Genomic DNA, 24591 nt, shown 5'->3' with positions numbered 1-24591 from the left:
CAGGGACAGCCTGGGGATTCTTACCCCATCCCCTCTCCGTGTGTTTATATTGCAGTCACTGCACAGCTACTGAAGTTATTAAATCTGCAGAAGGCTTCAAGGTGAAACAATTCATTTGCAAATTGGCAGATCATTAAAAAATTGTTTTAACAACTCTAAGTATCAAACAATGAAATAAGATGCAAACATGCAATCAGCTGAAGCCTAAATTAATTCCTTCGTAAGACCATTTTTCTTAAATCAACCTCCTCTCCTGGATAATCCTGGATTTCAGCTGTTTTGTTCAGTGTGCATCTTAACGAGGCCACTGTCGCTGAAGGACATGACCCGATTTCTTCCGAGGTCAATGGTTATCAGTAGAACGGGAACAATACAAATTTCCACCCTGAGACACAAGAAAAGCACTCAATCTGCAGTACTTTTTGTGAGTTTTCCCATCTGACACCCCATTTTGACAGGAAGTTCTTCAGCTGATAAAGCCCTCAAGTTTTGCATGACCAAATCCAACTGCTTGACATCACTGTCCACCTATTGATTTTGGGGAAGATGCCTGCAGCCTCAAGGAATGTGAGATGCTGCAGTCCAGCCACGGGCTATGCAACTGCTACAAAGCAATACATAAAGGTTCTTTTTTCAATCTTCAAAGCAGGTGTACAGACTGTTTTTATTTTCCTAGATAATAGCAGACTTCACATGGAGAGTGAGACAAATTTAGATAAAGCCAGAGTTCTGCTACTCAAGGCCAGGCAGCAAAGTATTAACTTAATCACTGAGCTCCCACTGAAATAAACACATTTCTATTGTGCTCCTAGAGCCGTGAAGTGACAGAGCCCATAGCTCTGCCTGTCCTTCCAGATGTGTTTTCCACCCCTTCACTCAGCCACAACTCCAGCTCACTCCAAGGTTTGCTTCCCCCTCGCAGCAGCCAGCAGAGCAAGGTGCGAGCTCAGACCTCTCTGTGCATCACACACCTGCAAGAACAGAGATTGGAGCAATTCTTCTCAATTAACCCTGGGTGAAGTGAACCCACACACCGGGAGGGTGGAGAATTGTTCAAGATGGTCAAAGACAGACAATACATGTTCTTCCTGGTGATTAAGAATAGTGCATAAGGAGAGGCACAATTCATGTGCGATCCAAAGGCAAGCCACCATTTCATGGACAATCCCAGGGCAGACTTTGAAAACGTGCATCACTTCAGGACATTTCTTCAGTGAATTATGCCATAAATAAACAGTTTGAACTAACTGAATCCATCTGCCTTTGGTGCAGCTCAGAGGAGCTACAGCAGTTGCTTGAGGTTTTACAAAACCACCTTTCCAGGGAAAAGGGCTCCCTGCCCACCTGACACTGTCCCTGAAGTGCTGTTCTTTGAGGAGAACAGATCTTGCACCATTCTGACATGGGACAAAAAAGGTCCTAAAAGAATCCCCTTTCAAACACAAACTACTGCAAACATGAGGGGCTTCCAAGGGGCACAAAGCTTGGAGGAAAACAGCAGGCTCAACTCTTACACAGAGACAAGTGGAAATATGAAGGTATGTTGGGTAAAAATTTTGGAAACCAACTCAAGCTTACCTCATCCTCATGGAAAACTTTCATAATCAGCAGTCCCAACATAGGCACTGTTGGGAACCCAACACATGGCAAACTTCAGCCCAGTGGTAATAAAATAAATCCTGTACAGCAGGGAGTCCTACCCACATACAGTTGGAGACTCTGCTTAAACAAAACTAGAGCCTGCATTTAAAATTTCCCTTTAGGCTGAAATTTGCCTTTTCTTTCAAAAGCCTTGCCCCTGCCCCAAACTACATTTAGTCAACATTTACAAGACTTACAGTTGAACAAATCAAAGTCTTTTCTTGTGCTTACACCTACTGAGGCTTTACCAGCAAATTCTGCTCCAGCATTGGTCCATGCAGGCTTTAAGCCACAGGAGCCAGTTTGTTGCAAAAAAAAATAAAATTAAAAAATAAAATAAAAAATAAAATAATAAAAAAAAATTCAATACACAACCACAAGGGCCACATAAAAGTAATTTAGTATAACCAGAAAGCATGCTAGTCAAATTAAAGCCCAGTGCCCTCATTAGGGCATGGGGAAGTCTATTTATGCTCAGGCATTCTCTACTTCAGAATTACCAAAAATAGTCCTGACAAAGTTTGCTGCCCGTTTCCTCTGGACCAGCATTGGCAGTGCTGGCTGTAACACAGCCAGGCTCCAAGTCACCCAAGGACACCAGAGCCTGACAGTGCAGGGAAATACAGCATTTCCATGGGGCACATCCCAGGCAGTATCTGCTAGGACTCAGCAGCTTCCCCAGGGCCTGAGCAACTCCCTGGCCAGCACTCACCAGGCTCTCTCAGCCTCCTGATGAGTTCTGCATGTGGGATTTGCTTTTCCATCCCAAATCCACAGATATGTGCATCAGAGCAGATTCTCTAAGGCTTAGCACATCACAAGTGCAATTCCAAGAGACAGCAGCTCCCCAGATCCTGGGTAATCCAAAGGAAACCTTGGATTGAAGCATAGAAAGAACTCCCCTATACCTCTGTGCTTGTGGCTCTTGAGTGGGCTTAGGAGAGCTCAAATCCCAAGAGCAGAGCTGACTCCTGCTGCCCCAGCACCCTCCTCCTCCTCTTGCAGCAGTTTTCAGAGCAGCATTCATCACCACAAGAAGCTCCAGCCCTGCACAGAACCTAGGTGAGCAATACTTTGTAATAATGTTATGAGCAAAGTACCAGAAAAGTGAGTGGAAAATACCTGGCATGTTACAATTGTTAGTCCTTTTCTCCCAGGGGCATCAGTACAGGGTCTGGGTGAGGATTCCCACAGAAGCCAATCCTTGACCAAAAATCAGATCCATCTAAGGATGAATCCATACATGAGATACATTAGAACTTCCTCACTTTCAGCCAACAGTGGTGCAAACAGCCCAGCAATACAAAACTAAAAGCACTGACTGCCCTCAAGGAGAAGATGCAGCAGCAGGAGACATCGATGGGTGATACGATTTAAAGATCGAGCTGGTGGCTTTGGGTGAGTGCAAGAGTTCTCAATGAAAAGTTTCACCTGGTCTGTAACACCTCAGTTACCTTCCCTGAGGATTTTATTGCAGGAACAACAGCCTGAAGCAGCAGAAAAAAGTATTTCCAGTAAAAACAAAGAACCAGACAGAACAGAAATATGCACAATTCTCACTACTGAATTCTTTACAAAACTTTTCTTGAGGATTCCGCAAATTTGTCAGTTTTAAGAGATAACCAAAAATGTGGATTTTAGCCTGTTCTCATGAGACTGTTCTCTTAGATAGCAGAAATATATAAATATTGGATCAAACTAGCACCACTTCTTACATTATTAATTCTAGAATAAAATACTATCAAAGTTCTTTTCTTTTATCAAATCATTTCCTAACATGTGAGAGGGGCAGGGAGGATGAGATCAACCCTGCACATTTCAACCTTAAGCACTAAACTGTGCCTGAAAGCTTTAAAAGTTTGGCCATCACTGAATTTGCTGCTGCCCAAAAATACTCCACTGCAAGTCCTGCAGTTTCCAGTTTACACAGAAAAATGCACAGAAGGAAGGAAACGAAACAAATTAAATGACCTTTTATAGTTCATTAGTGATGTACTTAGATTTCTGTTCTCTTCAGAAGTAAATCAGTTTAATCAGACCCCAATTAGTCCAGTTCCAGCAGGCAAAGACAGCTACTGTGAGACTGCACAGAACAACACTGAGATTTGCTAACTCATTCTACAAGCTGTTAAAAATGTCCAAACCCACTGAGAGGCCAAGGCTAAAAAAAGAACCCCAAAAATCCATGCTCAAACTAATTTAGCCAAGTAGTGAAAACGGTCTGCATGTCAGAGATGGAAACAGCAAGTCCAAAATCTTTCTGTCCACCCAACAGCTATATTTGTTATCAATATTGCTGCTGCTTTTAAGTAAAAAAAGGCTCATTTTGTACATATGGATGTTAATTATGTACATCATTATGTACATTTATGTTATATATATGAGCGCACACAGTCCCTACTTGCAGAAACTCCAAGTCTATTTGCAAATCTTGAGCTAATTAAAAAAGATCATTTCAAAGTAGTCCCATTAATGAATAAAAACTGAGTCAAATCAAGGAAGGATTTGCTGCTCTCAAGATGAAAATGGCCACAAAGTCACTTTTTAGACCATGAAAATAACAACAGAATATTTCAATGTTAATTACAAATATTCAAAAAGTATTCATTCCATGGCTTGTAGAATTATTAATTCCTTCCCTCCTTCCTTACTTTGCCCACAGTCCTGCAATTCCCCAGCAGCAGTGCCCAGGACAGGGCATGAGGTGGTCAGTGCTGATATTCCTCATTTCCTGAAGGAAATCCAAGTCTAAAATGACCTCAGACAACTCAGACAAGTTGACTTTTACCAGTCAAATGGTGAAAGCACCACCACAAAATATACCTTAAAGCTCATGTTAACGATTTTCGTTCAGCCCTGAGAACTTCTCAAGCCTTTCAGTTCTCCACGTAAACTTTCTCAAATTCAAGAGACAACTTTATATGTTACCAAGACTTAGGAAAAATCTGAACTCAAACTTGCTCAAATTTGAAAATGTTCACACTGAAATAGAAAAAAAGTTATTCTTTGTCTACACAATCGTAAGGCAGGAGGACAGACTGATTATACACTTTTGCAGCAGTTGCTACCCAATCCTTATTCCACCTGGGACTATGTACTTACATACTGACAGATCTGATTTACTTTAATAACACAAAAAAAAAGAGTTCATGCCCATTACAGCAGCCAAAGAACACATTTCATCACTTAAGACATTCTTTATCCTAACAGACATCAGTTTAAAAAAAAGGGGGGGAGGGGGAGGTGTTTAATCACATGAAAGGAATCTCCTCTCTTTTAAAATCCGTGTGATGTAGTGAAGATAAAGCTCACAGGGACAGCAGTGCAGTAGCACAGGGACTCCCACCCGGCTGCAGCCCAACCAGGCCTGGCTGGGATGTGAGACACAGCAGGGAGGGGGGAGAAGCCAACAAAAAGCACTTTATGTCACCCTGCCACTGATAAAAAGTGTTAGTGGAGAAAGCACAGTATAGGCCCCCACTGTAAGGCTGCTTCCAGATGAGGCAAAGCTCAGGTAAGGAAAACCAGGGGGACTCTGTCAAAGCAGGTGTCACACACAGTAACATTCACTTCTGCCCCCTCTCACACCTGCCTCCTCCCAGTACTTTCTTTGGCTGGTTTTTTCTGGCTTGCCTCTTTCCCAGGCAGAAGTACAGTGAAGTTGACAAGCTAGTGTTCAAAACCAAAACTGGACCAACAAGAAAAATAGCGACAATGAGATTCCTTTCTCTCCACAGTGCAGAGTCCTGCATGCTGTAAATATCTGCCAGGAGCCATTCTCGGCATGGTTACAAACCTTTGGAGGGACCTGAGCTTAACAGTGCCTGCTATCATCAGATTTCTGACACCCAGGCTACAAGAAAGTTTTCTTTCACTGCAAACAGCTCTATTTTCCTGAGCTGTGTGGCACACAGGCTGCTGCTATTGAGAGCTGAGCACTCCAGAGCAAGCAGGCAGGAGCAGAAGTCGCATTTCCCAACAACTTCCTGGATATTTTACAATTGCTTCCCCTCAGGAAGCTGATTCAGTCTTTGCAGCTCCAACACCAACAATTCTTGTTGAGAGGCAAGTTATCCAAGAATACCAGAAGCACATTCCTACGACACACACAGACCCATTCCTGGCTCCCTAACAATGGGTTTTTCTTTTAGCCAAACCTCTCACTCCTAGGAGGAGAAAAGGAAAGAACTGGTCAGGTAATGCCCAATGTCTCAGGCTTTTTTTGATTTGTCTGTAAGCAGCAGGGCACCCAATCACAAATGCAAAAGCAGGCTGGGGAACAAGTCTGACATGAGAAAGGTACTATGGAGTAAATCAGCACAGTTATTTTGGGAAGAAGGATTTCCTTCACAGCATGTTTAACTCAATACTTCATGCTCCAAACTCCTGTTTTTCCCTCATCTTCAGGTCCAAAACAGCCATGTGTCTGCATGTGTAACAGACCTTTTTTGTTTTGTTTGTACATAACACAATTTTACCTGCAACTGATCTTATCACGTAATGGATCGGTTACTTACTACAATTCCACCAGACTTCTTTTCCACTACACCTGAAAGTAAAACAATTAGATCACCAGGATTTCAAAGTGAAGATTTCACAGGTGGTGGCCTTTCAGTGCTTAGTCAGACTAAAGAATTGATCTCTCTGGATCGATCTGTTAATCCTGTTACTCTGAAAAAACAAGAAAACAGTTTTATTGGGTCATCCCATCTTCTGATTGTTCTAAAAATCATCACTCTATTATTACAAAGCTCCTCCCCCACAAAGCCAGGCTGATGATTTTCAAGATGATAACCCATAATCACAACACCAAACCTTAATCTTTGAAGCAAGAAATATATTTTATGTATCACTGCTTAAAACCCATCTGTACCACTTTTCACATGTTATTACATTCAAAAGAAATATTTATGATATAAAATTACTTAATACCAGTGTCAAGCTGCTTTTCTGGAGAATTAATGGAATGCTGTAAACACAAGGAGAAGTTGGGTGTTGTTTGAATCTTTTTAAACAGCACACATTAAAGGCTCCTGACTCCCAGCTCTGCCGCGTCGTGCAGATGTGAGATGTGCTGAACAAAAGCCTCTCTGGTTGGGAGCTGCAGAGCTTTGATCGCAAGGTGCTGTGATCTCCACTTCCCACATGCTCCTCTTCACTCCCAGACTGGAGCAGAAGACAAAGTTGCCCCGATTTTCCTGTTCCTGATGAATATTTTAAGGTTGAATGAAGTATCCACTGAACTCTCCTCACAGTAGCATAAAGCCTAATGTCTGTCAGAATCCAGCTACTACTTAAACTCAACTGCCAGTGCTTATCCAGTGACTTCCCCCTCCTACTCATATGAATTTCTTTTAAATGTCAGGCTTGTACTGCCAGAATATTTAGTTATGCATTAATATAAATGTTGACTTTAAAGCAGGCTCAACTTTAAATATTTAGCTTTTATTAAAAAAAAAAAATCATCTATAAATGATAGCCTGTGTTAAAATAATATTTTAACTACTTGGCCAGTAAATATCCAGATAAGATTAAACAAAATTTCCAGGAGCTAATGGGTCAGGAATTGCTTGAAAATGATATTTTGTAAAATGGGAGAACAGTGATAATTTCTAATAATTTTCTTCCAACTTGCTCTTGGCAACCAAATCCACAAGTGAAAAACCTCATGACTACAAGTCTTTCTTCCAGCAAACAGCCAGGAGCTATTTTGCCACGGATGTTACCCGAACCTGCCGTCTCCTTTGGGCGTTTATCAGTTTGATTAACTCAGCCCCAGGATGAAGGCTGCTTATCACTTTTGTTAGGGAGCTTTGAAGATGTCAAGTGGTGCAACCCTCAGGAGTTCAGAGGAAAAAGATTATCCTCTAGTCCCATGTGTGAATAACTCGGATGTGGTGGTTTCACCATCAGCTTTAACAAACTCTCTTTGGTGATAGGTGGAGAGCAGGAAGACTCTGCTAAATCAGCATTAGGAAGGACACAGTCATCTTGACATCCTGCTTGGAATTCTGAACCACAGAGGCACTAACTGAGATAGATCCCTGTTCTCCACCCCAAACAATCCCAGAACAAACCTCAGTGCAGCAGCCACACGAACAAGCACACCAAGTGCACCTGGAGCACAAATTGGAGCACCCAGGATGGAGGCAGGCAGGACAAAATGAGCTGTACAGAAAAAGCCAGGCCCAAGCTCTGTGCCCAGAGCCTCAACGTTAAACAGATTAATGGAAACTCCCAAAGTTGCACCAGGAGCCTGCAAGTGACTGAGTGGGGAGCAGAGGGAACATTAGTGCCAAGCTTCAGTAATTGATTGGGTCTGCCTGCACGCTCTATCTTTCCCCTCAAACTACATTTTCCCTGCAAATGGTTTCTCTTTCTGCCACTTTTAAAGTGATTTATTCCTTCAGAAGGGGAATTAGGTCTTATTTTGATCAAATATTTAGGACCTTTTAGACATTAAAAGCCACAGATTACAAAGAAGGAAGGGTCAAAACAGTAAAGTCAGATTAAAATTGCAGATAAGCCACAAATATTGAAGTCAGGAATGAACAAACAACTAGCAAAACAAGATTCAAAGAACTAAGAGGCTTATCCACCCTCCCTGCAACGTCTGGCTCCTTAGTGCTAAATAACTGAGATCTTCCCCACACAGGAGCTGATGAAAGGGGTCTGAATATAGGTCAACGAAAGCCTTTCAGATCCAGCTACAGACACTAATTAGATCACTTTCAGTTATTAAAAAAAGAGAAAAGGAAAAAACCTCCAAAACAAAGGGTTTACCGCTCAAAATGTTCTGAATTTCTCTTTTTTCTTGTCTCTAATTGGCAGTGGCCTTTGGTTTCAAAGCAGCTGGTTGCTGCCCCAGCTCTGAAATTGTCACCAGCACACACCAAACACGGCAGTGACCACACTGAGGAAGAACCTCCAGCAAAATTAAGGCTGAACAACATCTGCAGCGATGCACAAAGACATAGTGGGGGGTCTTTAAATATATTTTTCAAGATATAAAAGAATTCTTCAGTTTTATAAGAGAACACTGACTGTTTTGTTTTATACTGCCAAAACCCACAAGGCAAAAAAAAAAAAAAAAACGACTATTTTTTCCCCCTGAAGTATACAGTGTAGCTCAGTTCATACAGGGCTCCTTGTACCAGGTTGTTTATGCCTCCTCTCCTGTGAAACAAGCCTTTATGTCTCCATAGTGGAAAAACCCACTGGTTTATATCCTTTTCGAGATGTATGCAGCCAATTAAATTGTAAAGTAATACCTGTTTCAAAGTCTAACTCAAAGGAACGATACATTCCTGGACTGGGAGCAGAGCCAAGGAGGTCACCTTACACCCCGCGCTCACGTGGGAATACTCAGCTTTTGGAATTTTGTATTTTGATTTCCTTGCACAGTAAAATACGGGAATTGAAAGGATGAAATATTGTGTATTCTCTGCACACAAACTGTGCTCATTTCTCAAGTGATAAAGTTAATATTCCGTGGAACAAGAAAAGACAGTTCAAGAGTTCACAGTGATTTCAAGCCATTCAGAAAGACTCAGAGAAGTGACAATTGCTGGTAGCTCCGCACTTTCCAGAACAATTTTAGTGATGAATAAACTATTATGTGACCAGACTATATGCATAAGAATGGTATAATGTGCACAAAACAACAGAGCACCAACACATTACAATAACATCCACTTGTCAGAGTAACAAGCCAAGTGGATTTCCTTCCATACGAGAATGGTTATGAAAAGACTGACATCTTATTTTAATTTCCAGTTTTCTGCAAAACAACAGCATAACAACCCCAAAAACAGCGACTGGAGCCAGGCTGCACTTCACCAGGTGAGCTCACACCACAGCAACAGACAAGTCTGTTTTTAAACTGGTCTGAGCTGCATCTTTGAGCTAACTTTATGGTTTATTCTAAATTTAGCAGCACAAATGTGTACGCACAATATCCTCTATCTCTACCTGAGAAGAAGCATCCCTAATGTTTCGATGCCATGGGTAACAAAAGCACAGCAAATGTATCAAAACAAGGACTTCGATATTTTGTGTCTGACAGAAGCTGTGGAGTCAAATTCACAGGTTGTTTTCTTTTAAGTTAGTGAACATAATTACAGAGCTTTCTGTAGAGCTTTCAAGACACGAGGCAGTTTTCTGTGAAATATTCCCACAAACCTCCTTCTTTATTATATTAAAAATTAGACTGCCTAGCCCACATGAAAAATCCTTGCAATGACTGTACATTTAATATGTTTAATTCCTTTGTCAGATCTGCACCATGCCACAAAACGAATACCCATGTAAAAGACATTATTGTACCTGTTTCTCATAACAATGTCCTGAGAACCCAGGAAAGCTAGAGACAGAAAAGTAGTGTTAAAATCAATTTTTGGCACATAAAAAAATAATTCTGTATATTGATTAGCTACTCAGAAAGAATTGACTTAATATTGGCATCATTAACATCTAACAACGAGATGCACAACACTCTTCAAGCAAAGGCTGCATCAAAGAGCTACAACATTGAATAAGGGCTGGATAAACAACATCAGGCATACACAGCTACATCTTGTAACTTGTGCATAACCCAGCATTTTGCAATGTTTCAGAATAATATTGCAACTGTTTAGCCTCAGAAATATAAAAAATTACTTTTTTGATGCAAGTTGTGTGTGAAATCAATTGTGTTGAATAAAACGTAATTTGAACATATTTACATCTTCATTTGACCTTGGGGTACCAAAACCCACCTGGCTCTCATAGTAGACGTTTTTCCTCCCCAGTATGTAATGATTGGGATTTATTTCTCTGTATAGATCTCCAAAACAGCTTTTCCCTTGCAAACGTTTCCAGTGCAAGTGTGCATTAAGAACAATAACCACGTAGAAAAGCTGCCACAATGGATCGGGAAAAGCTTTGTCTTTGACAGCCACGCTGGAAGCCTTAGTTGGAGTTCTGTCTTTCTAGAATTTGCCAGACTGAAAACTTGTGGGTTTGGTACTCCCACCAACCAGGGCTGGCATAGCAGGGCAAGAGTCCCTGCAGGTGAAGGTGGTCTTTTGTGCCCAGCGTTACAGAAAGGCGAATCAAGCAGCAGAAATGCATCCTCATCTCTGCCCGCGCCGCAAGTGTGCTGGGTTTGTTATTCCTCCTCCTCCCGGCAAGGACAATGTGCCGGGCTCCGGCCGTGCCTCCCAGGGCAGGCGCTCCCTCGATGGCCAAGAGCTGTCCCCAGCCCCCTGCGGCGGCCTCAGACATTCCTCTGCTCTGTCAGGCAATGAAAATATCCCCAACAGGATTAGAGCAGCCCTCTGAAGGGAAGAGAGCGGCTCGCGAACATCCCCGGCCCACGAAAGGCACCGCCGGCTTTGGGAGGGGTCACAATTCCGGGAATGACCCCCAATTACAGCCGCTAACGGTGGGGGTTGAGCCGCTGACAAATTAAGAGCTCTACAAATTCGCTGGTACTTTCACATTCTTGCGGGATGCAGCCAGCGTTTGGAAGTGTTCATTAAGGAGGGCAGACTCCTGCTCTGGCACTTACACTAAGGGAAAAAAAAACCACGAGAACAAGCAAAATTAGAAAGCAAAGCATCTCTTCCTATTTCCATCCTGGGCACAGGCACAGCCAGCTACTCTATTCTTCTATTCGACTTCATAGAGTGGTCAAGTGCTTTCAAAAAAAAACCAAAATAACCAAAAACACATTAAGAAAGGAAAAACATTTTTTCTACAATGAGGCTCCATGCACCAGGCTAACAAAGAAAACGGTCCTGAAGAAGGAGGCCCTCACTACAGCATTCAGGTTTGGATTTTGTGTTCACTTCTTTTGCCAAGCAAATACATTTAAACAAAATTATTCAATCCCAGCGTGGCTTCCAGGCCACATTAAGGTAGTAGCATTCTCCTTAATTATACTCCTTTTCACATCTTTAAAAATCCTTTCAATGTTTACTTGAAAAGCTGATTGCTGTCAGCTAGAAAGAGCATATATGTGATCCTTAACAATTCTGGGGTGGAGGGAGAGTACTGTCCTCTCCCCACGGCAGTTCTCAGGAGCCCTACAGCTCCAACATCCTCCCAGAGCCCCGTGGATGAAGAGCAGACACAAAACCTCCAGAAAAGGGGGCTCAGGGGGCACCTTATTGCCCTCTACAACTCCTGACAGGAGGGCAGAGCAGATGTCCCCAGAAACACCAGGAAACAGGCTCCAGTTGCCCCAGGGAGGTTTAGGTTGGATATTGAGGAAAACTCCTTCACTTGAGGGCTGTCCGGCCCTGCACAGGGCAGTGGTGGAGCCCCATCATCCCCAGAGGGATTTAAAAGCTGTGTACATGTGGTGGCACTCGGGGACATGGGCCAGTGCTGGCCTCAGCAATGCTGGAGGAACGCTGGACTCAGAGATTGCAAAGGACTTTTCCAATGTAAACAACTCCATGACTGTGTATATATTATCCATCTCATGCACCTTCCCGAAGACACTGCGGGCTGAAGGATGCAAATGAAAATACAGAATTTTTCCAGGGCTGAAAACAAAAGCCACCGGAAAACAGACCTATACAGAGAATTTCTGATTAAAACTCCAACACGGATTTTAACTACAAGAGTTAGTTTCCTAATTGCTATTTAAGTTTAGCTTGTGTATGACACAAGATGTCCACATTCCAGAAGTACAGTCCAAGAAAAACCTTTATTTTTGTACTCCAAAAAATCATGAAGCAACTTCAGAAAGACCATACACAGTGTCACAGTCATGCTCAAAACTATCTCCCAAGTTACCAGCACAGTTTCTCAAGTATTTAAAAGCTTGAAGTGACTGTCCTATTGACCAGAGCACTTTACATTTTCTGCGTTGAGACCACCAAATTTCTTAGTTTAAGCCAAGTACAGATGGCACAGACAGCTCTAATCAGATTTCCATGACAAGACATTTTTTATTGACCATCTTCTGTAAAGCAAAGTTTGAAAGTGCAAAAATACATATATACGAGAGAAATTAAATCAGGTCCAGTTTTATCTTTATAGAGATTACAAAGTTAGACATTGAGATGACAGAGCCACAGCAATTAAATACATATCACAGAAACATTTCTAATTTTAACAAAAGTTGTGAAATCCAACTTAGCAGTAACTTGGAAGGCAAACTCTGAGGAAAGGCACTGCAGGGTTTACCCGGAGGGGAGGAAGGAGCTGAGCTAAAAGGAGCAGCAGCCACCTCCCCCAGAACAGTTTATTAAAGCAAGAACCCCAGCATCAAAGCGCACGATAAATAATTAACGTGCAATGCCTTTGTGATAAGGTACTGAACTTGAGCTTTCTCTGAAGGTAAATGATTTGTAAATGCAAATTTGTCCAGCTGCTCCTTTCCTGCATCAAAAGCCTGCTCAAAGATAGCATTTATGAGCTATTTTTGACAAATATTTACACCATCTTAATCAGGTTTTGAGTCATGCGTGTGGTTCAATGGTATACAAAAATGCAGGGCAGTTACAGTTACATAAACTAAAGGGTTTGGTGGGGGTTTAAAAGTTGGTTTTTGCCTACTGGTGTATTCAAGCTCACTCTTTAATTACCCTGTCTCATTCACAGTGGGCAGTAACATACCTGCAGAGACCATTCCAGTTACATTCCTCAATCCATCTTTCCCTTCACATGCAGATCAGAAGGCTTGGAAACAGGTATTACATTTTTTTATTCTAAAAGCATTTACGAAATGGTACCTCAAAATGAAATTACATCTGCACAGGCACCACCGAAGGCTGTGTTACAGCCTTGGAAGGGTATAGAAGCAATTACAGCAGGAGCACGGATGTTTCTGATTCCAACTGCTATAAGTCTGCACAAAAGTAACTTATTAAAGTTATTATCATTAAAGGCAGAAGAATGAATTAAATGTGGCTCTGCTTTTATTGTGATACCCAGTTTGGTCAGCATCTAACACCTGCCTATCAATCTCTAGAAAACTGCCTGAAAGGGAATTTTCCAGGTGATAAAGCAAACGATGCTCTTGTTAGCAGAATTCCAAAGTTCTGCCTAAAGAGCTGTAACAGCTTCCTGAAAACAGAAATATTCCCTGCTCCTTTGCAGAGGATGGGTAACAGCTCCTTACCCACACAGCACCTCGGGAAGCCCTGAAAGATGTCCTGTTCTGAAACCCCTCATGAGAAAGTTGAAAGAAAACCAGCAGTAACATCCAGGACAGTTCCCTGGCTACAAGGGAACAGACTGGCCCCCTCCTAGCTGTACCTGAAAGGTACTTAAAACTTCCTAACTTAAAACCACTTCTAGGTTTTAGTGTATGACAAGAGTCACCCAAATAAATTTTCAATCTTTGGGTTACTGATACAGAGCATCGACTCAACCTACCATCCACTTAATACACTGAAAGACTGCACAAGTTACATGAAATTAGATGCCAGCAACATAGGTAGTTCACTGAACGTGTTGGGATTTGACATTCAGTTCACTAATTCAACCCAGCTTTGCATCCCAGGGGAATCACAGTCAAGAGGGGCAGTGAATCCAGCTTTGCATTTAGTAATGAATCCACAAGGCTCTCAGTACCTCCAGTGGCTGTGAGGCACAACCTGCAATAGCCAGTTATTTTATTTTTTTTAAATGAACACCACCACCTCCACTCATTGTGCTCACACACAAAAACCAACAGCCCTTCAGCACACAAGTTAAAAATTATAAAGTTACTCACATGACAGAACCCAATTAGATTTAAGCAATAGATATGCTCCATATATTAATCTGTAATAACAGAAACAAGCACTGGATAACCTTTCAAAGGTTGCAGAAATGTCTTGAATAGGCTCAACTTGGAGAAAATGTTTCTTTAACATCACACAAGACCAAAGTAAAGGCAAAAACCTACTTCCTACAGGTGCTTATTTTAATAAATCAGTAAAGGACAAGCTTGAAAATGCTAAAGTCATGAAGTCTTCCCAGGATGCATGTGAAAGTAAAGATGAAACCCCAAAGCACACGCTCGAGCTCTGCTACAGAGCCCTGAGCAGCAGTGCCTCCACAGGAAGTTCCACAGTGAACAAACAGCACAAACCAAATTGCACACAGAGATCAGATCTAGCACAGATATATTTTCAGCTCCTGTGAATGCTGCCTTTTTTCATTTAGACTGATTTCCTCAGTGAAATGAAAAACTGGCAACAACAGCAAAGAAAACAACTGGAAAATGTTCCTTTAGGAAAAAAAACACTTTAGATTTGGGGCTGTTAATGCTGTTTACCTGAGCACACAAGATTCCAATTGAGCTGAACCAGGAAAATCCTTTAACTAGCACTACCTAGAATGTGGAATGTGTTGGATCCTGCTTTGGGTACATCTGATGCCTGGTTCTCTTCTTTCCACATTCAGAAGTCAATTCTCTCCTCCAAAAGTCTCAGATGTGAAATACAAAAGCCTCCATTCACATGCTGTGGTGTTACCTTGCAGATTCTGGCACCTCAGTTTAGAGTAGACCTACAGTATTTACATCACCTAGAAGAAATCCTATATATCTGCACTCCCAGAAAACACATGGAAAGGGGAAGAACACAAATTTACACTTAATGGAACTGCCAAGGTTTTCCAGTTGTGCCAACAGGACACTCCATTTTCTGCAGCAATGGTTTGTGTGGGTTTTCTTTCATTCACATCTCCAAGAAGTTACATAAAACCACAACAGAAGCTGGTTACCAAATCATTCCAGGTATCTCAACCATCTCTTATCTCACACTATCCAGGTATTTTTCAAAACCTACCATAACTTCAAATAAGGAGATAAGTAAAAAGAATCCATAGCAACAGAAGAACTACAGAACCTAAAATTAAGGTCTCTGAAGACCTGAAGAAGGTATGAGCAAACAAGAACATGTGAGGATTTGGATAAATAAGCTATTTTACACTTCAAACAGAAGACAAGCCTTGTCAGATTCCAGGAAAGGAAGCAACTTGGGAAAATGATGAAGGAGGGCTGTCCCACCCAAAATTTGTGGTGTACTCTCCAAGAGCTCTTAATGCTAATGAAAATATTGTCCCATAAAATGTTTTAAATTTGCTGTTGCAAATGAGTAAGAACAGACTGCTGTGAATTCAGGTGGAATCCCTGGGATTGTCTGTCCCTTCACCATACACAAGGCATGGTGCACTGCACCCTCACAGGGATTGGCAGAGGTGGGTCTATCAGCCCCATGATTTCTACCTCTGCATTACCAAGATCTCCTTCAAAAGGGGTACCCGAGACATTTCTAAACACTTTGTCCATTAACTGCTCTGCAGAACCACCAAGAACACAGCAAAACCCACCACAGTGCAGGCAGGGAGCAGTTTCTCACCTCCTGAAGTACACCCCCCAGCTTCCTGCCAGCCTCCCAGGACATGCACATCCTCAGCACTTCATTTCAATGTTCATTTTTCCCTGAGAAAAACTGAGCAATGTCATCCTGAGCCATTCAATTGGCTGGCATTCTCCTCACTCTGGGGGGAGCTCGTTTGGCTGTCAAGCGTTTCCCGTGTCCCTTCACAACCATACTGTCATACCCTATGGCATCTAAGTTTTTCTTACACTTCCAACCAGGTTTCCATGAAGTCCTTCCAGGATTTCATTATTGATACAGGAATGATTCTGAAAGTCCAGGCCCCAAAAAGCTACAGTACAGCTGTTAAAAATGATACACGGCACAAGACAAGCATCATTAATCGAGGCTCCCTCTGGACTTCTGCAAGTGAGTGTATTCGGAGCTGTCAGGCCTCCATCCTTTTCTGAAACCACAACCTGTTGGGCACTTTTGCATTTTTTTCCTCAAGGCTAAGTATTTTAAGATGAAACCTGTAGCTTTATTCCCACTTCAGAACCAGACAAACAAATGAAATTTCAGCGTGGGAAAAAAAGTTACAAACCAAAGCAGTAATTAAAGCTGAACTGAGAATTCATTAACAATTTGAAAATGAAATTTTATGAGACATTTGTTTTTCAATGAATTTGCTAATAAATAGTGTACACTTTCTGAAAAAGTTTCGGTCTATAGATCTGGAAACTATATGCTGTAATACATAATACTAAATATTAAAATGGTGGCATAACACAATGTTATTTTGCTCACAGTGTTTTTTATACTCCAATTCTACACCAATCCCTACCCCCAGCAGAAAAGCAGTCTGGCCTCCCGGTGGCAGCGTTCCCTGTGCCCATGTCACCCTCTCCCTTCTGCCAGCACGAGTACTGATGCGGGGATCTGATCCAATTCTCTACATCCCCCACAAACACTCAGGAAAAGCCAATGCAAGGGCACAGTACCCCCTCAGTGCAGTGGCACCACCAGCTTGAAACACTGAAGCTAAACACCAAAATAGGATTAACATTTGGCTACGACTTCATCTCGGCTGTGTTTCCTATCTGCCCAAGCACATTTCTAATGGAAGATTCACAAATCGATAACAAAATACATGGATTTTCTGCAAGGTGAGCACTGACAGCCCACCACTAAAAATTGCAATCCCAATGGCACTGAAGCGTACTACTAGCTGCTGAGGTGTCCTATCACAGCAAAAAATGTTTCTGGATGCAGCTTTCCTTTATTTCCAGTTTTTTATACTTCCTTCCTTGCCTGTTTTCAAACAGGAACATTTGGCTTTATAAATCACTTTTGGAAATATTTCATCTTCTTGTTAACACCCAGCTTTCCTCTCTGCTATGCACAACACTACAACAGACATAATTGCAAGCAATTATTCAGTTTTATAAAGACATGTGGGTGTGGCACTTGGGGACATGGATTAGAGGTTGACCGGGCATTGCTGGGGATATGACTGGACTCGATCTTGGAGGGCTTTTCCAACCTAAATGATTCTGTGATTCTTCAATTATTTTTTTTAAAATCAGTGTGACCCCTCTTAAAATTTTGAAGACAAGTTACACTCCAGTTCTCAATTTTAAAAGTCATGACAGGTCTAACGACTTAAATGACTTTTGGCAGCCTGTTCTACTTTTAGAAGGGATATCCAAACACCTCTATTTGTGGCTCTCCCTTCTTCGCTACAGTTACATTATAAGGTTTCAAAGCACAAACCACAGAGCCCTGTTAAGAAGAGATGTTCGGGCTCATTAACTGCAGAGGAAAGCCAAGAAAGATGAAGCTTATACAGGGCTTGACTCCATCTCAGCCCAAGTGGAAGCAAGCTGTGGGACAATTACACTGAGAACTAGGGGATGAAAAAAAAACCTGGAAACTGCCTCCAAGTGCTCAAGTCTGTTAGCAATGGCAGTAACACAAAGGTGGCTCTGCCAAAAGGAAGATGAAAGAGGAAGAAATGGGACCAACACAATCAGAGCTGGAGCTTTTACTTCCCAGACAATATAAAATACAGAAAGATACTGTATCTATTCATAGTGTCATATAAACATGAAGACAAACTGAGATTTACCATGGCTCAAAATATCATCATAAAGGACACAATAAATAAAGTAAAACTTCCCCAGAAAAGCACTCATTAAATGGCTGGAAACTCCATGCAGAACATGAAATAAATGGAAGCTGTAGATAAGCACAAGGTCTCTCCAAAATCATATCAAGTCTAACTTAAATATGTTAATAAGCAAGAAACAGCAGCTAAGCCTACACTGCTGAATGCCCAACACACAGTGTGCTCTGTGCTGCTCACCCGAGGTCAGCAGCAACCCACATGTCACCAGAGTTAAAAACACATCAAACAAGATAAATTCATCAAACTATCGCAATAATAACAGCAGACAACTGTGCTGGCTACTCACACATGCTCTGCCCCAGTGTCACAAAATCTGACAGCTTCAAGACATTCAAGACAGGCATCAGACAAAAACAAAGGTGAAATATATTTGGACTCCATATACATGAGCTAGAATTAAAACCTCCCATAAGTTACCCAAACTTCTAAGCCAAAAAGAAAGTTAAAAAAATATAAACAGATGGCACAGTCCAACAGAGCTGAGCTGATGAAGCACTGAAACCGCAAAGGATATCAAGTACATAGGGGCCTACTAGGAGAGACAAAGTGAAATTTTAAGGGATCAGCAGACAGAAGTACAAAAACATGGGGTTTTCAGGTAATAGCAAAACAAAACAATAAAAACACGATAAGATTCACACCAATATGTGTGTGTGTGTGTGTATATATATATATAACAATTAAAATCTAACTACAGGAGATAGTAGTGCACAAATTCCTTGAGCAGACAGATGAATTAGTGGGTAATTTAATCACAAAACAGTTTTTCCACTTTTAGAAGATCTCCAGACAAAATTGTATGACTAGAGGATACCAAAAATTGTCACCAAGCTGCCATGCTTTGATGAGACCCAAAAGAACTGAATCATCAAAACCCACACCACCACCAACAGTCCAACATATGAGCCAAAACCTCTGTAGTGCACTAAGGAAAAGAAGATCAATAGATTAAAATGTGCAAATGAAGAAATTCAGGCTAAGCAGAACATCTGAATTTCTTCAGTGGTAACCAGCACCAAGCCAGCTGCACAAACAGCTCCACAGTGAAGAAAATTCACAGCTAACATATGCAGAGCAACACTTTTTGAGGAGTAAAAAGCTCTCTCTATTGTACAATACACTGTTTCTAAGTCAACTTAAGAGATTTCTCACTGGAAAACCATGAAAACTAGAATGTCAAAGGAATAGGAAAATAAAACATTGTTACATGACTGAATGACTAGTACATTCCTTCCCCAAAATGCCATACTCAGTCCTGGTCATATCACAACAGCAAACCCAAAGCTGAAGCAGGAAAGTTCAGAGACTGGCAAGGAGAATCAGTGATGCCATTAAAAAATACCTAAGTTTATGAATTTGGACCCCAGTGAGCTCCCAAAGTGAGCAGTCCTGTCTGAACAGCACCTCTAGGGAATTAACTGAAATTTTTTTCCTACTAATATACCCAATCCCAAAACATTCAGAAGCAGCAAGTGGAGTGCTAAGTTTAGTGTTGATGTAAAAAAAAAAATAAAAAAAAAAATAATTCTTTTAGAGTAATTTATTACTTTTCATTAAAATTCAACCTCTTTTTGCACAAATCAAACAGCTTGTGGTTGTTACACACTCCAGGGAATTACCCGAAATCCCAAGAAAGTTCAGCAGCTGAACATTCCAATTTCTTCACTGCCTTCGGTAAGGGCAGCTTTAATGAGAAAAAAAATATTTTAACTGATGCAAAAAGGATTTATCATAAATTGTTAGTCTGCTTATTTTGTAAAATTAAGATGCTCCTCTGCATGAATACTAAATGGTAAAGACCCTGGAAATTAAAGCACCTAATAGACCATATAAAGCAGGCTTTCAGTTTTCCTACCGAACCCTGCAACTGTACACATACAAATCAGGCTTATCTATTTATATGGAATTAATCAGGATTACCACTTTCATCTTGGCAATTTCACTGGAGGATGAAATCAATAGCACCCAATCAGTAAAATATGACTGTTTCCACTGTGCTGAGGCATTTTCTCTATTAAGAACTATTCTGCCTTTTTAAAAAATCAATAGCCTCAGGCATTACATTTCAATATTGGAGGCCTGGAGCTGTATTCCAACAGGACACTCCAAGCAACTCCCGGGCTTTGAGGCAGCTCTCCCCTCTCAGCCTGGCACACTGCAGAAGCAAACACAGGCCAGTGCCTCCACAGCCATTCCCAAAAGCTGCACTGAGAATTTGGAGCTCCCAAGGGCTAAACACCTAGTCCACAACCCTTGGAGGAAAGTAAAATAACCCTTCGGGATCCAGCATGGAAGCTGAAATGTGGACCCTGCAGCCACTGAAGCCCCTACAAAACAGCTAAACAGAAATGGAGTTTCCCTTCCACCGAGTGACATCCCAACGTTAGCGCTGATTCCTCATGGGAAACCAGCACTAATTAATTACCAGCAACAACTCCAGTTATACCTCCTCACAGGCAATGCAAAGCAAAACTTTAAACATTCTGCATCTATAAAGCCATTGCATGTTTAGAAAAGTCGGCTACAAGCATTGGCACACTTTTTACACACCAGATTATCTCCATGAAACTGGCGATGATAATAAAATTTGCTCTCAATCCTCGTGTGATGCTCAGGCTGATGTTGCCCAAGTTAGATGTTCTTACAGCTTGAAAGCAAAACTTCAGAAGAATATTGCACTGCTCCTTGTGTAGTTTTCCTAAACTCCCACTTTATTCTTCACTCATTTATCATCACTCTTCTTCTCTTGGCCATGCAACTCCAGTTAGGTGCCTACAGAGTCTTCAGACTTCTCTGACAATCTCTTGCTGAAGGTTAACGTTGTGTAAATCACAAGGGCATTTTATCATCAGGAACAATCAAATACTCTTATTTGTATAAGGAAATATCTACCATATGTAACTTCCTTACTCACACTGATAAGTTAGCACAAGGTAACTAAACCAAGCTTTTTTTTTTATGACACTTTTTGTTTGCTGCTTTTCACTGTGATGAACATTAGACACAGGTGTGTACAGACCTGACAACTTTGAAAGTGAAGTGTTAGTTTATTAGGAAAGTTTCATAAGCCAGTCAAGTAATTTTCTTAGATGACTAATAAACATGCACTGCAAAAGCCATAAGCAATCTGTCCATATGGAACAGGAATATCAAGCAGGGAGACCGGTGCTTAACTGACGCGGGACGTAACCGAGACCTGAATATTTCTGCTCTATTTTTAACTTGGGATATAATTAGAAATAATCAAGCAGCACACACGAAACAGAAACAAATGATGACCTGCTGTTTCTAGGGACCCCAGCAGATCTGTGCTGCCATCCTTAGCTTTCCACATCCACCCATTACTCCCCAGGAGGAGCATCCCTGGCAGCAGCACCTGGATGCAATTCCCAACTTGTGCTCACAGACCCCTTCAGTTCTGGGCTCCTCCTGAAGCTCCAGGCCCACCAACTGCTAATTCTGCTCCACTGGGACTTCCCAAACCAGCAGTTTGTCCTCTAAAAACAAAATACGTATCGATTCCAAGGACTTCAAGAATACCAGGGAGAGACAGAACAAATTTCCTGATTCTGAATAATCTCATTTGCAATCTTAATGGTGTATACAGGCTATCACAGCTTTCCTATTAAAAATTATGTAACACCAGTTTCATTTTTATTTCTAATAATGAAATCTGTATAGATCCAGGTTTTATGCTCATCTCAACTCAGTTACAGTTATAGGAGGCAGGATTTAGCCAAATTTGATGCTTCTTCCTGATTTGTTTTCCTCCCTCAGCTAAGTGATACATTGTCCCAATTCTAAAATCAGCAGCTCATCTCACCTTATCTGCAGAACAACCAACTAGACTGGAAAACACACTAATGTTTGTAGATACACAAATAAATGAAGTTATACAGTTTTTTTCCTAAAATAATTCAGCTGGACTCTTTTCTTCTTCAGAGAGCCATGAAGAGCTATTTATAAATAGGATCAAATATCCCTCCAACACACATGACTCCATACAAAGAATATGGGCTACCAAATCTGCAACCTCTGCTCACTTACAGCACTTTTGCCCACACCAAAATGCCAGCATGGGGGTCTTTTTTGCATTAAAACCCCCTATTCTGGACATAGCAAGCAGCACTTCAGCCTTGACAAGGAGAGCTGTGAGACCCACAGCTAAAGCTCCATCTGGACCTACAAACTTAGTGTTCCTCTGCCTCTCCAGCTCTCAGCATTAGCCTAAGGAGGCTCTTCCCAGCATCCTGAAGAGATCAAACTTCACCCAGAGCATGGAGCAGAAGACAGCACTACCCCCCTCACATCTGAACCCCAAGGGGAGAACTTCCACACCACAGAACATCTCCACAACTCCCTCTCCTATGAGCATCTGCCCCTATAAAAGTATGTGGAACATCCTGTATTTAAGAAACACTAGTAGCAATTAGGTGGGAAATAATGTGAATTAAAATGAAGTTAGTCCACTACACATGAAGCATCTTCTCTTTATTGAGACAAAGAACTAAAAGAGCCTTTCTCCCTCTGCTCTAAGTAACTGGTATAAACACCCTCAGATAGGGAAAGCCCAGCTCCTCATCCTCCCCACAGGACAGCATCCATGGATACAACATAAAGGCACCTTCCACAACAGAGAGAGAGAGAGGAGTTCACCAGAACTTCCAAGATTTCCACAATAATACTCTTAAATTCCTGCTCCGATAAACAGCTTCAATAAAGGTTTTAATTCCATATCATTTCAGCACATCACTACCCCTCTGCAGACTTAATTCACATATTTGGCTCCAACAGACAAAATTTTACCTACTAACTTGATTTCCTCAAATAAAGGTTTAGTTTAAACCAGCAAAGAGCTACTAACACAACCATAAGACCACTGAGCTATCAGGAGAGCAGGAATATCAGAAAAGAATCACCACGTGGCAAGATTTTACACATCACAAAGTAACTTATCTGTTACACATGTTCCGCAGATTTTTTTAGTCAAACTGCAGTATTTTTCAAAAGACAAAAAAAAAAATCTGCTTCAGACCTAGACTCTGCAAAGCTTGTACTGTGTAAGAGGATAAATAAAAATATTCCCTGTCAACAGGAGTCAGCACACATGGTTCCATCAGTGGTGTCCAAGATGAGAACCACCATGGAAGATCCTGCCTAATGTGATTTGAAACAGAACAATTACGCCATTTAATGTCAGAATTTAACCATTCTCACTTTCCCAAATTGCTAAAAAACACTCATTTGACCAGCAGCTTTTTCCATATTCCACTTATACAGAGCTCTCTCTTAAAATATCAGGATTCAATCAACCTACAGGGGTTTTTTTTTGTTTTTTTTAATCCCAGCACTCAGCATTCAAGACCAGATTTTCTTTCAAGCTTCCTACTAGCTTATTGCCGGCAAGAAGGAAATAAAGAAGTTACTTTTTAAAGCCAGTATTTGGCATAACGAGCAGATAACATCGCTGAAAAGCTAAGGAGGCTTCTGTGGTATTAATGGTCTCATGCAAGGGCTTTTGAGAGAGCCTTCTCCTGCCTCACCTGGGTGAGATTACGTTTTCCGTAGCCTATAAAGAACCAGGATCCAATCATGGACCATTAAAGACAACAATGGTAAAAGGTGTGAGAACTACCGCGGCTGAAACGCTGCCAGACCGCTCATTTCTGGGCTACTACTGCAGTTCCCAGGCAAGTTCCTCTCTCTCTCCACAGGTTGCCGGTACCGAGTCCGTGCCGCTTCCAGCACCCCTCCCGAGCCGGGACAGAGCCCGTCCGTGCCCGGCTCCCCTCAGGGCTGAGCTGCAAGCCCGATTCCCCTCAGGTGTGCCCGGCTCTCCTCCCGGATGCCAGCGAGCCGGGAGCACAGGTGGGTGAAGCGTTCAATCTCCCACAGAAGGAGCTCCAGGTGTCCCTTGTTCGCGGGGAGGCACCGCCGCCGCTCCCCGAGGCTCGCAGTGGCCCCTGCTGGTGCCCGCACGGGGGAAGCGGAGCGGGCTCAGCCCCTCGGCACCGCTCGCCCTGCCGGGGCCGCCCCGGGCCCCGCCGGCCCCGGGACCCCTGCGCGCCCCCGCACAGCTCCGCGCCCGCCGCCTCCGGGGTCTCGCCGCGCTCTTACCGGTGAGGAGGCTCCGGGAGCCGCTCCGCGCCGCGGCGCCGGTCGGTGCGGGCTGCGCGAAGAGAAGGGCGATGCACAGGGAGCCGAGGAGCCGCCGGGCTCTCCGCGCCGCCATCGCTCCACTCCCCGCGCCCGGCAGCCGGGCTGCACCCAGCGCCAGCCCCTCCCCCGGGGGGGGCTCCTCCTTCGTTGCCTACCGGGCGGGCTAGCGCGGAGGCGGCGGAGGGAGAGCGGCGGGCGGGCGGAGCGGCCGCGCTCCCTCCCTCACTCCATCGCGGGCCGCGCTCCGCCGCTCGCTCGCTCCGTCCCTCCCTCACACGGACCCCGCGGGGCGCGCGC

The 24591-nt window shown here is 42.5% G+C and overlaps 1 protein-coding gene across 7 annotated transcripts in view; it reads right to left on the bottom strand.

Annotated features, from left to right (window-relative positions):
• The window catches only part of NEO1 (neogenin 1), a 159606-nt gene extending 135032 nt beyond the window's left edge, over positions 1-24574 (bottom strand). For 5 of the 7 annotated variants that reach the window (XM_015638883.3, XM_015638884.3, XM_015638885.3 and 2 more), the window contains exon 1: positions 24253-24573. In XM_015638883.3, the coding sequence (XP_015494369.1) occupies positions 24253-24367 (115 nt within the window). In that variant the 5' untranslated portion in view covers positions 24368-24573. Of the gene's footprint in view, positions 1-24252 lie in introns of all 7 variants that reach the window. The other 2 variants (XM_015638888.2, XM_015638889.2) reach the window with 1 other exon arrangement.
• Positions 24575-24591: the final 17 nt, after the last annotated feature.

This window comes from Parus major, chromosome 10 (assembly GCF_001522545.3).
Source record: "Parus major isolate Abel chromosome 10, Parus_major1.1, whole genome shotgun sequence".
NCBI lineage: Eukaryota > Metazoa > Chordata > Aves > Passeriformes > Paridae > Parus > Parus major.
The sequence above is the reverse complement of the archived record's forward strand: the minus strand, read 5'-3'. Positions and strand labels throughout refer to the sequence as shown.